General features: G+C 37.5%; 1 protein-coding gene and 1 long non-coding RNA gene across 4 annotated transcripts in view; one reads left to right on the top strand and one right to left on the bottom strand.

Moving 5' to 3' along the window:
* The window catches only part of PRDM15 (PR/SET domain 15), a 169,835-nt gene extending 162,415 nt beyond the window's left edge, over positions 1-7,420 (bottom strand). Inside the window, exon 1 of the mRNA XM_027843599.1 lies at positions 7,206-7,420. Coding sequence (XP_027699400.1) covers positions 7,206-7,337 — 132 coding nt within the window. The 5' untranslated portion in view covers positions 7,338-7,420. The remainder of the gene's footprint in view (positions 1-7,205) is intronic.
* Positions 6,168-11,517, top strand: LOC114029240. Of its 3 annotated transcripts, none has more exons than XR_003567457.1 (3): positions 6,168-7,141; positions 8,402-8,479; positions 11,429-11,517. It is a non-coding gene; the product is annotated as an uncharacterized LOC114029240 (long non-coding RNA). The 3 variants fall into 3 exon arrangements; XR_003567456.1 differs by lacking the exon at positions 6,168-7,141 and adding an exon at positions 7,430-7,524; XR_003567458.1 differs by lacking the exon at positions 6,168-7,141 and adding an exon at positions 7,931-8,247.
* Positions 11,518-12,370: the final 853 nt, after the last annotated feature.

Genomic DNA, 12,370 nt, shown 5'->3' with positions numbered 1-12,370 from the left:
CTTTAAAAGTTTGATAGAATTCTCCTACATATTAATCAGGACAAACAATGTTTTTTAGTGGTTCCTTTACAATTAATTCTCTTTCTTGAGATTGGATTGTTTAATATCTCTATCTAGGTGCTCTATCTAGGTATTTTATATATTTTTAAGATAATACTCTCTTTTTTTTGTTTTGATAGTTTTGCTCACATGTAATTTTGCATTTGTTTTGAGTTTTGTTTGCATTTAATTTTGCATAGTATGTTCTGATAATTCCTTTTTTTTTTTAGTTTTGTTGAGATTTTGTTGATTTGATTTTATGCCCATTTTCTTAAACTAGGTTAGATAAAGGTTCTTCAATTTTGTTACACTTTCCAAAGAACTAGTTCTCTAATTTACCTGTTTCTCCTCAAAATCCTCAAGATTTTCTCTTTTGGGCTAATTTGTTGGGATTATATATTTTAATGCATATTCAATTCATTAATCTTCTTTTCCCATTTTGTTAATGTATATTTTTAGGGATATCATTTCCCCTGCCCCCCCCACTGCTTTGTCTGCATCCCAGAACTTTTGTTGTGTTGTCTCATCACTCACCTTGTCTAACTAATACTGTTTCTATGAATTATTCTTTGACCTACTTGTTATTTAAGATTTCATTATTAAGTCTCCATTGAGGTCCCTAAATTGTTTCCATTTTTGTTTATATATCCCTAGTGCCAACACCTCACATTTTTTTTGTCCATTTTATTTATACCGAATCTGTAATTTTAATGGTACAGTGAACTCCCAGTGTGTATCAGCAACTGCTCTGCAACTAGTAATCTTAGAGAGTTGCCTGGCAACATAGAGCCAACTTGTAACAGAAGCAGAGGATTTCAAGGCTGACCTTCTATGGACCATGTATTTAATAAATGCTTACTGAATTGATTATCAGTTTCCATCAGTAATAGAAGCATTTGGACTCTACTAGATTCTTGATGAAATGTCAATACTCTTGTCCTGAGTACTTGTTTGTCAACTGATACCATGTGGAGAATGATTAAATCAGGCCTAGTGTACATATGATTCTGAATTCTTGAATTTTAGAAGGGCAATTGACACAAATTATGAAAAAATATACAAAACCACAAAGATAAAAGCTGTAAAAAGTGAGACTATATCAACAGACTTGGGGGGAAAGAGGGAAGAGAAAAACACGATTTTATGTGAACAATACTGTCAAAAGAGCCTCTCAGTCCCAGGGATGGCAGTGATGGAAAGGGAGTGAAGGAGTTCCTGAGTGAATGCTAAATTCTGATTTTGCCAGAAGAAATGACTGGGGGCTTGGATTAAATAATTACTCAAAGAAATTCCCTCCAAAGTCATGAAACACAGAATTTAGGGTACAGGCCACAGGACACATCATTTAAGAAAGTGGCAATTATACTAAGAAGATGAAGTAAAGAAGACTTTCTGGACCTTACCAAATATATACTGAAGAAAACTATGCCAGAAGCATACAACTCAGAATTAGCTCTTCATAAATCAATGCAAAACAAGTGAAGAAGAAACAAGTCAATGAAGGGAATAAAACTTTTTTTTTCAAAATGTCTAAAGAGAAAAATTGTAAATAAATTAATAAATGATCGTGCATGGTGCTTCTACCAAAAAAAGGCAAAGGAGAAAACAGTAGCAGTTACTAACTCAATATAAGTGCTTCCTTATGTCTATGAGATTTTTATTAAAGTTATCAGAAAGGATATTCTTGATGAAAAAAAATGGAAAAACAGACTTTTCCAAATGATTTTTTTTTACAATAGTTATCTTTCCAGTCAGACATTTGAGAGCATATTGATTGAAAGCAATATAGAAAACAAGATCTTATTGTGACTGTTGTTCATTGATTTTTAAAAATAATTTGCAGCCTTTGAAGGCTCCCCTCAAATAATTTCTTCTAAAAAAATACAAGGCATATATCAAAATTATAAGACTGACATATACAGCTTCAATTTTTAAAAATTTTAATAATTTTAATTTTTTTCTAATCCAGAATTTTAGTAATTTTAATAATCCAGAATATTAGCATCAAATGAGGTGTAAAAGCTGGAGACCAGGGCTAAGATGATGATAAAAATGATAAAATTAACACGTGACAATTATAATAGTACTTTTGACTCTTCACATCATTATCTTCAGTGGCACTCTGGTGGTATGTATGATGCTATCCAGTAAAAAAAAAAATACTTTAAAGGGAAGGTCAAGGGGAACTTCCCTTTCTCTAGTCACATGACTCCCCTAGAAAGGCCTCTTTGGCCTTTTTGTTTGTTCTGTTTCATTCTAAGTACAGGGGGGCAGTGAGGGGTATACTTGATCTTGGGAGTTTCAATGGCTAGGAAAGTCAGCCACCGAATCCAGGAATTATGAACCAGGCCAGGTTTTGTAGCCAGCTCAAAATTGATGCCACAAGGAGTAAGGAGTGATTAATAATATTGAGTGAGATCACTGCAAGTAGTAACATTTGGGACCTGAGCCTTATAGAACTCATCTGGAAGTGATGCCTTTGGATGCAAATTTGGTGGAACCAATGCTATATAAGAACGCAGCTAAATTCTGGGCTTAATCTTTCCCCCCACTCCTCATCTCTGAAGACCAATGAGGTATATGAGGAGATTATACCCTGAGATAGTAGGGAGAAATATTTGTATGTTTGTTCTAGGCATATTTTTGAAGTGAATATTTCTTTGTAAAAGACAAACTGATATAGATATCTGTCTATTTGTTTATAAAACTTGAAGGTTTGAGAAACACTTCACAAAAAACTCATTTGATTTTGACCACAACTCTGTAGAGTACATATTACAAATATTGTCCCAATTTTACAGATAAGAAAATTGAGGCTCAGATTTGAATATGATTACACAATTTATGTCAATAGCAAGATTACAACTCAAGTTTTTGGGTCCAGCACTCTTTCCACTATGTAATACTGTTTTTCATAGATGATGCTTGCCAATTTCAAGGAACATGTCCAGCAAAAGTACAAATGAATTACCTGCATACAAAGTTTGTATTTATAAATTGACTCTGTACATCAAGCACCATATTACAAAATTCTCCTTAGAGAGAATCACAGTAATGTGAAAGAGACTGGACTAATAAACCACAATAGAGAATAAAATAAATGAAAACCACACACTGCCAATGACTTTCAGTTTGGTGGGCAGCCTGTAAAGTCAGTAAAACAATGTATCTACAGACATCAGCATTGCAGATGGACCCAATATTGAATAGTGAGAAATGGTCAGGCTACATCAAATCTGAGGAATCATACAGTACTTAAAATTATTTCAAATAGTTTGGTGCCACAAAATTCCATCTATTTAACACCACTATTTTCCTAATGACAATATAGCTATGCATTATGGAACAACATAATCTCAGAAAGAACAATGGAAAGATTCATAACAGTTACAAAATATAAAATTTAAAAAGTATAGTGGAAAGAATACTGGATTTGTAGTCAAAAAGACTTGAACTCTAAAACCAAATGAACTTGAATGAAAGACATTATTTGAATACACATATGGCTAGAAAAAGATAGGGTAAATAAAAGAGAGTGAGAAACAACAGATGAGAAGCCAGAAATGCAACACACTGGTATTTCAATATACTGAAACACCAAAGGAACAGTTCAATTCTGTTGGATAAATCCTTCACTGAAGATCTGTGGGTAAGCATGCACAAGAGTTGAAAAGGATGGGATAGCTTCTAGGTCATAAAAATGGGAAAAGGTCCCCCACATACAAAAAATATTTATAGCACCTCTTTTTGTGGTGGTCAAGAATTGGAAAATTGAGGGGATGCCCATCAATTGGGGAATGGCTGAACAAGTTGTGGTATATGAATGTAATGGAATACTATTGTTCCATAAGAAATGATGAGCAGGCAGATTTCAGAAAAACCTGGAAAGACTTAAATGAACTGATGCTGAGTGAAGTGAGCAGAACCAGAAGAACTTTGTACACAGTAACAGCCACACTGTGGGATGACTAACTTTCATAGACTTGGCTCATTTCAGCAATGCAAAGATCTAAGACAACTCCAAAAGACTCATGATGGAAAATGCTATCCACATCCAGAGAAAGCACAATGGAGTCTGAATGCAGATTGAAGAACACTATTTGATCTCTTTTTTCTTTTGTTGTTTTGTTTCTTCTTTTTCATTGGAAAAAAAAATGTTTTTAAAGAAAAGGATGGGATAATATGTAGGGGTTTTGATCTCTATCAGTAGAAAGATTCCCCCATTCAGATGAAATCATAAATACTTACAAATAAGGATATATGAGAAGTTACATATATACATATAGAAGATTCCAGATGTATACAATGATAAAAGAAGAATAAATTAATCTTCATATGAAACCCCATAACTATATAAAAGATAAGGGCTATGCTGCCAGTGACATAAAATATTTGTCCTAAATATTTGGGAACCTTAAGGTACTTGCATTAAAATTACTAATGATGTACATAGACATTACTTTTAAAATTTGCTAATGCTATTCATACAAATTCACAATAAGCAAATTTCAGAGGGGCCCTAAAATTTTATATGTAGTAAAAAAAAAAAGTTCATATTTGAAAAAGGCTATAAAGTTTCTTTAATTTTTTGCCCAGATGGTCACTTATTATAACAAAAAAAATCAATTTATATTTTGATAGGCTTTATAGCTTTCAAAGTACTAGCTACATTAAATGATTTAATCCTCACAATAACCCAACTAAAACAGAAGGTAGGTTTCATATCTACTTTCTATATCCATTTCTATAGATGAAGGAACTGAGGTTTTAAATGCTAAGTGACTTTCTCCAAGATCCCGAAGGTAGTAGAGGCATTCCCCAAGTCTTCTGCCTCTAAATTCAGTACTGTTTTTCCTGGTTTTCCTCTTCCTAACATGATATACCCTAGGAATTCCTTCTCAAAGAATGTAGTTACAATCTAATATGGTTGAATTTGAAACCTGACTAAGAAACAGTATCCTTCCTAATTCCAACATTAAACATTATATTGTTATTTGCGTTTCTTTGGCAACCATTTCCCCAAATTAGAATTAAATATATCAAAAAGCAAACAAATATGCAAAATGTTATATTTGCATATTTTTTCTTCAAAATCTATGCTACAGCTTCATACTTTATTAATCACCAGACCAGAATGACATCAACAAGGAAGACAGATGCAAAGGAACAGACAATATATATTACATACAATAAATATTCATTTGTGAAACTGCAGCATAAAAAAAAATAATCATTTGAAATCTGAAAACAGCAAAAATAGTTATACCATGAACAATGGTCATACCATACTTATGGGTCCATGAGAAAAATACCATCCAAACAAATCTGTCTTTTAAATTTTAACACAAAATCAAATTAATATGAAAATAATTAGTGTTTAATTAAATTTTTACATTTAAATTTTAAAAGATAATTAATCTTTATTTAAAAAAGTTGCATACCCAAAGCTAAGCTGGAAGTCTATAAATGTAACTGGTCTATTTGAACTGTGGATGTGGATGCTAAAGCAGATGCAGAGAAAATATAAATTATTATGTTAATATTAATATTATATTGATTAATAACACTGCTATTAAACACCTAAGGCTGGATTTGAATTCAAGTCTTCCTGACCCCATGTGCAATGCTCTACCCACTATGCCAACTATTCCTCCCACTTGATTTTGAATACTTAGAATGAAGTGTCTTAGAAATCACCTTTGTTTCAACATTGTACGAGGAAATGACAATTTGGAAGGGCAGTGGAAGTCATCCAATCCATCTTGGTTAATATTATTATGTATATTATTAATATTAGTATGTACAATATAATTATTGTGTATAACATAACATTAATATTATTGCGTATAATAATTATGTATAAACTACCACAATATTAATGGAAAGGAACTGCTAACTATGATCCTTGGATGCACCATTCCATACAGTATTAGGGTGGAATTTTGCTTTTCTACTCTTCCATTTAACAGCTCATCCCAAAGTGTAAAATCTAGGAGATGAGGATAACAGCGCCATCTAGGAAGGTAAGATGAGCACCTTTAAGCACCTTGGCCTCAGAAAAGAAATAGCAGGAGGCAAAGGACTTGGAGAGGCAATCCTTAAATCACTATCATCGCATCATTGCATTATAATGGAAATTTCAGGGATTTATAAATGTGAAGCTACTCAACACAAACGCTTTTTATTTCATTTCTTTACCTCCCCACCAAAAATGGCTTTAATATGAAAGGGTTTTAGGGGCGAAGGAGGGAATGCTTCATCAAGACTTCTCCGAGGTATGCATCTCTAAAATGTGGGTGGGGAGAGAAATGAAAAATCCCTTCCAAATTTCAATCCAGAGCTCTCTACCAATTAAGTTCTTCCAGGGCCTTACAAAAGAGCCCATTTAAACCAATGCATAAGGGAGGGTAGAAAATAATATTGCCTAGATTAGCTGGAAAACGATCCTGCAGATCCCAGCACAACGAATTGACATAGAGACTTCTTATCCAAAATCGGCTTCTCTGTCCCTCCTCCAAAACTAACCCTCCTCCTGCAAAGAAAGCAGCCGTGGAAGATGGAGCTCTAGAAGAGAATGTCATTGCCACACCCTCCCCACGACACCCTCTTGTCTCCTAACCTCTCAAATTAGTATGGATTTTGTAGGGCTCTGGAAGCCCCAAGACAAGACAAGAACACAGGAGCGCCGCACAAAGGCACATACTAGTCCAACCCAAGATCCGTCAGCCAGGCCAAGAAACCAGCCCCTGGCAGCTTTTTTTTTTTTTTTTTTTAAAGCTGCTTCCCGTTGCAACCCTAAGCAGTGCGACGCGGCGCTGGTGTGTACATAGAGCAAACCAGGGAAATCCAGGAGTTACTCTGCTGAAATCCAGCCGGGTTTTGACTCCGATCTCCAACTGTTCCCCTTCAACTCAGAGAATGTAACAAAGAACAGTCGGCATGGCGGATGGACTGGGGACCGTGTGTTGAGTGCAAGTCAACCCCGTGGGGCTAGAGAGAAGGAGGGGAGGGAGGGAGGATTCCCTCCCCTCCCTCTCATGGTGGGCCCCTGGGGACACTCGGGTGCTCACTGGGGGTGCCGGTGAACCGGGCAAGGACAGGGGTGCGCGGGGCTGGAGGTAGCAGCGCGTGCAGGGGGTGGTCGGGGGGGCGGGGGGGTTACCTGCCTTTGGAATGTGCAGACCGGGATCGGATCCGGACTCCAGGTTGCGATCCGCTCCGGAAACTACGCAGCACCGGAAACCGAGAGGGCGGAAAAGGCATCTTGGGAGTTGTAGTATGCTATGATTGGCTCGCATGTATCACTTATACTGCTCTCAGACACCCGGATCCAGTCTCTTCCTGAGTTCTTCTCGGAACGGGGTTGCCGGAATTGTGTAGCCAGTGCACTAGATGTGTTGGGGTGGGAGAGGAGGGTTTGGACTCTTAACTCTCGAGGGCTAAGAGGACCAAGAAGGGGGTGCCCATAGCGTTTTTTTCTGGCAGGTGTGTCCTGCAAAGTAGTGCGTTCACCTGTTCAGTCTGAGAGGTCACGTGGGCGCGCGAGCTCTCTCTCCCTCTCTCCCCCTCCCCCCTTCCTCTCCCTCTCTCCCTCTCCCTCTCTCCCTCCCCCTCCCTCACTTCCTCTCCCTCCCCCTCTCCCTCTCTCTCCCTCCCCCCTCTCCCTCTCTCTCTCCTCTCCTCTCTCCTCTCTCTTCTCTCCCCCTTTCTCTCTCTCTCCCTCTCCCCCTCTTTCCCTCTTTCCCTCTCCCTCTCTTCCCTCCCCTTCTTTCCCTCCCCCCCTCCCCCATCTCTCTGTCTCCTCTTTCCCTCCCACCTCCCCCTCTCCCTCTCCCCCTCCCCTCTTTCTCTCTCCCTCCATCTCTCCCCCTCCTCCTTCATTCAGGACGGGGACGCGCAGAGGGGCCCCCTCTTTTCTCTTGGGGAGCTGGGGCTGGAAGGTGGATCGGAGTGCCCCGAATGGCGCCCTGTCTAGACGGTTCCGAGTCGGGGGCCCCAAGCGGATGCACGTTTCGTCGCAGCCCTGCTGTCACTGGGCCTCTCAGTGGTTCCATGAAGGAAAATACGACAAATTCCCCTTCCCTGTTAAATTAATGGCATACTCTGGTCGTAGTATTAGAAGGGAAAGGGAAGATTGTCGACACGATTGTAGCTATAAGGTTAACGACTTCCCTTTCTCTAATTTAGGGAGTTTGGTCATCTTTTAAGGTACTTAATAAGTTTTTGATTTACAGTTTCATAAATTGGCTATATCTTTTGACCATTTCTCTAGTGGGGAAAGGTGAGCATTCATTGTTTAAAAAAATAATAGCAATCCAGCCACAAACCTAATTTGTTGTGCCTATGTTCTTCCAAAATACAGGATGTTCCAAAAGTCTGGGTGCTGGGAAACACAGCATGTGATTTCCTGTAGACTTCAAAATCAGACTGAAAATATTTTGTAAGTAAAACTATTTGATCAAAATATGTCTTAAAAAGTCATTTTACTAAATATTAAGTTTTCTCAAATTTTGAATGGCAGGGGAAAAAAGACAAAGCAGAACAAAGTGTAAATAGGAAGTGAAAACATTGTTCTATAAAATAAAGTACCAAATCCTGAACTCCCACAAAGAATATTTAAAAACTATTCTTTAAGGTCCTATACATTAGGGTATTTTAGACTAAAACATCTTCTTTGTAAGTGAAGGTATAACTGAAAGATGCTTTAAAGTGACAAGATAATGAATTCCAGGGAACTAAAGACATTCTCATGGATATATATTTTTAAAAAGAATTTTGACATCTTTCTTCAGTCAATAAAATTTATTAAATGCCCACTATGTGCCAGGCACTTTGCTAATTCCTGGGATACAAAGATGAGGGAGAAAAAACAATTCTTCCCTTCAAGGAGTTCACAATCTAATGAAGGGAGATAACATGAAAAGGTCTATATACCAACAATAAATAAATAAATGGAATAAATGGGAGATAATCACAGAGATAAGGCCCTATCAGAAAGAATCAGCAAAAGCTTTTTCTAGAACACTGGTTTTAGTTGCTACTTGAAGGAAGCCAGGAGGTGAAGTAAGGAGGAAGAATATTCCAGGCATAGGGGACAACCAGTGAAAATGCAAGGAGGTATCTTCCCCGAAAAATAGCAAGGAAGCTAGTGGCAAGTCAAGTCGACAGGCATTTTTTAAGTGCCTGTTATGTGCCAGGCCCACTACTAAACACTGGATGGCAGAGCACATGAAGGGGAGTAAGGTGTAAGAATCCTGGAAAAGGAGAAAGGGATCAGTTTCTAAAGGGCTTTAAAAGCCAAACAGAGGAGTTTATATTCAGTCTTGGAGGTAATAGAGAGCCAATGGGGTTTATTGAATAAGCAGGTAACATGGTCAGACCTGTGCTTTAGGAAGATTGCTTTGAAGCTGAGAGATTTGAGGCTAGGAAGCCAATGAAAAGGCTGCTGCAGTCCAGGTAGTAGATGATAAGGGCCTGCAGGAGACTAGAAGCTGTGTCAGATGAGAGAAGGGGGCACACGGAGAGATGTTACAAAAGGTAAAACCAACAGGCCTGGGCAACAAATTGGATATGGAAGATGAGAAAGATCAAGGAGTTGTGGATGACACCTAGGTTGGGAACTTTGTTTTCTGGGAGGATGGTAGTACCAAGGACAGTTATAGGGAAGTTAGGACATATTGAGTTTTAAGATACCGTTAAGATAACAGGATGTCCGTTTCCAGCTGTCCATTAAGCAGCTAGAGATACAAGACTTGAGGTCAGGAGAGAGGGTTGGGCTGGGTAAGTTAGGAGACTGAGGAGACAGGAAGAGAACCAATATACAGCAGTGTTATAAAAGCCTAGACTATCAGAGAGAAGAGGGTGATAAACAGTGTAAGAAGCTGCAGAAAGGTTAAGAAGGATGACTGGAGAAAAGGCCATTCGATTTAGCAATCACTGAGAATTTTGGAGACAGCAGTTTTGGTTGAATGATAAGGGTGAAAGCCATCGATTATAGACAGCCTTCTTGAGTTGAGCCACAAAAAAGAGGAGAGATACAGGATAATAGCTAGTAGGATCAAGTGAGTTTTGGGGGGATCAGGCAGATATGGGCATTTTTGTAGCTACTAAAGAAGTGACCAGAGACTGAAGATTAGAGAGTGGGGATGATAGCCTCTTAAGCCATAATTTTTATGTTGATAAATTTTATCAATATTATTAAATTCATTACGAAAATATGTAGAATATATAAGAAGATTTAGTTAAGAGAATATGGGGTACTTCATCATATTACATACTTTTTTTTTGTGAGGCAATTGGGGTTAAGTGACTTGCCCAGAGTCACATGGCTAGTAGGTGTCAAGTGTCTAAGGCCAGATTTGAACTCAGGTCCTCCTGACTGACTCCAAGGCTGGAGCTCTATCCATTGTGCCACCTAGCTGCCCCCTCAAAACATTCTAAGAAAGAAAACCAGACCTAAAGAAATTGTTAGTCTCTCAAACATCCCAGACAATAAAGCAAGGTGTCACTACAGCAAAAAGCCCTCTGTGCAGCAACATCCCTCTATGTCTTCTAGGCTGGAAATGCAGATGTTACTCACTGATTTGATGGCACTACTAATGAACGTGAAAGTTTTGACCTGTTATGTTTCTGACCTGGGCTGGTTCACTCCTGTTTGCAGCCTGTTTGCATTTCTCTCCTTCTTCATAATAGACATGACCAAAGCAGTATTATTTATGACTCCTATTTTCTCTTTTCAAGTTTTCTTAGCCAGTATTCTACATTAGGAAATTATTAATTAAATGCTACGATGGCAATATTAGCTTTTTGTATAGTTGAGAAAAATGCAAACACTAATTTTTAAAAACAACATTTGCAAATATGCCCAAAATAAACTTAGAAAATGTTTAGCATGATGTATGCCTATGTTAAGTAACTGCAAAACTTATCAAGTAATATGGATAATATCAAAGGAAAATATTCTTGTACATTTTTGAGTTTTATTTTATATTCTCATAGTTCTATTTTTATTTCCTAAATATGTATCTTTTTCTTTTTCTGTCTACCCTCAGGGCCTATTTTAATATATCAGTCTGAAAAAATAAATATTAAGCCCTCTAAACAAAATGTCAAATGTCAAATAGAGCTTTCCCTTTATAATGAAATTCAGAGATCTAGCAAAATAGCACTTTTTAAAGTACACAGTTGTATCTCTATATTCAAATCTTTTAATGTTGCTTCATAAATATCTGATCAGTTGATATACATGTCACAAAATAAGTTAACACAGAGCTTTATAAAGAGAGATCCACTGAGAAGACATTCAATTCACTCTTGCTCCTGTGCATGGAAAGCAAATTCTTATTAAAAGTTTTTGTTGTCTTTGTTGATTTTCTGTGAATCTCATCAGGGTGCTGCAGGAATATAAGGTCATTATATGATCGGCTCATTCCAGGATCTTTTTGATGATGCCATGGATGGAAGACTTTTGCTCCCTTTCTTAAAAATTCTACCTGAAAACAGCAAAAAGTGTTTTTATTTATGTGGCGAATGAGACAGACCTAAAATATGAATCTCTTTTTCAATGGAAGCTGAAATAGGAAATAAAATAACTTTAAAGAAAAGATTAGTATGTCTACCGAATTTACTACTTACCTATATGCATGTGTTCTGGGATAGGTTTAACTTAGGCCAGTCTTCCTTTAGCTTGAGTCCAACATTGGAACAAATGAGATACTTGTAACTCATTTAACAGTTAGCAAAGGGAAATTTAATTTGCCATAACCAGGTAAGGATATTCAACAAGTATATGCATTAAAGACACCTTGAGATGATTCAGCTGAGCAAAGCTCCCTTGCCTCTGAGTGGTCAACCAGCCAAGTATAAATTACTCCTGGCTATTTTTTTACTCAAAAGACTAAGAAGTTATGTCAACAATCTAGACCTTTAGCCTCCAAAGTCAAATAAGTCTCAAGAGCTGTTTTAATACCTATTAAGAAAAAATCTGCTTACCTTATAGGGGAGCAAAGGGTTAGGAGATTCCTCTGACCATATTACACAACCACTTCTGGTATTTGACAAGCAAAAAGCGGGTGGGGGGGGGGATTCCATGTTGAAAAATAATATAAAAAGGAGAACAATAATCTTAAAATATCATTGTCAAATATTTTTTAATTTTGCATCTGTAAATATTAGTGTGTACATGATTATGTGTGTGTGTTTGTATTCTGCCTTTAGAGTATTTACTACTATAGTACCAGTAGTACCCAATGGAGCACTAAAAGGCCCTGGACTTTCCCAGGCATTCCCTGGGGCACCCGGCCCTTTCCAGTTCTTGCATTGTGGCTTTGAC

Source organism: Vombatus ursinus, unplaced genomic scaffold (genome assembly GCF_900497805.2).
Source record: "Vombatus ursinus unplaced genomic scaffold, bare-nosed wombat genome assembly UNPS02014924.1, whole genome shotgun sequence".
NCBI classification, from domain to species: Eukaryota; Metazoa; Chordata; class Mammalia; order Diprotodontia; family Vombatidae; genus Vombatus; species Vombatus ursinus.
This window is presented reverse-complemented; position numbering and strand designations above follow the sequence as displayed.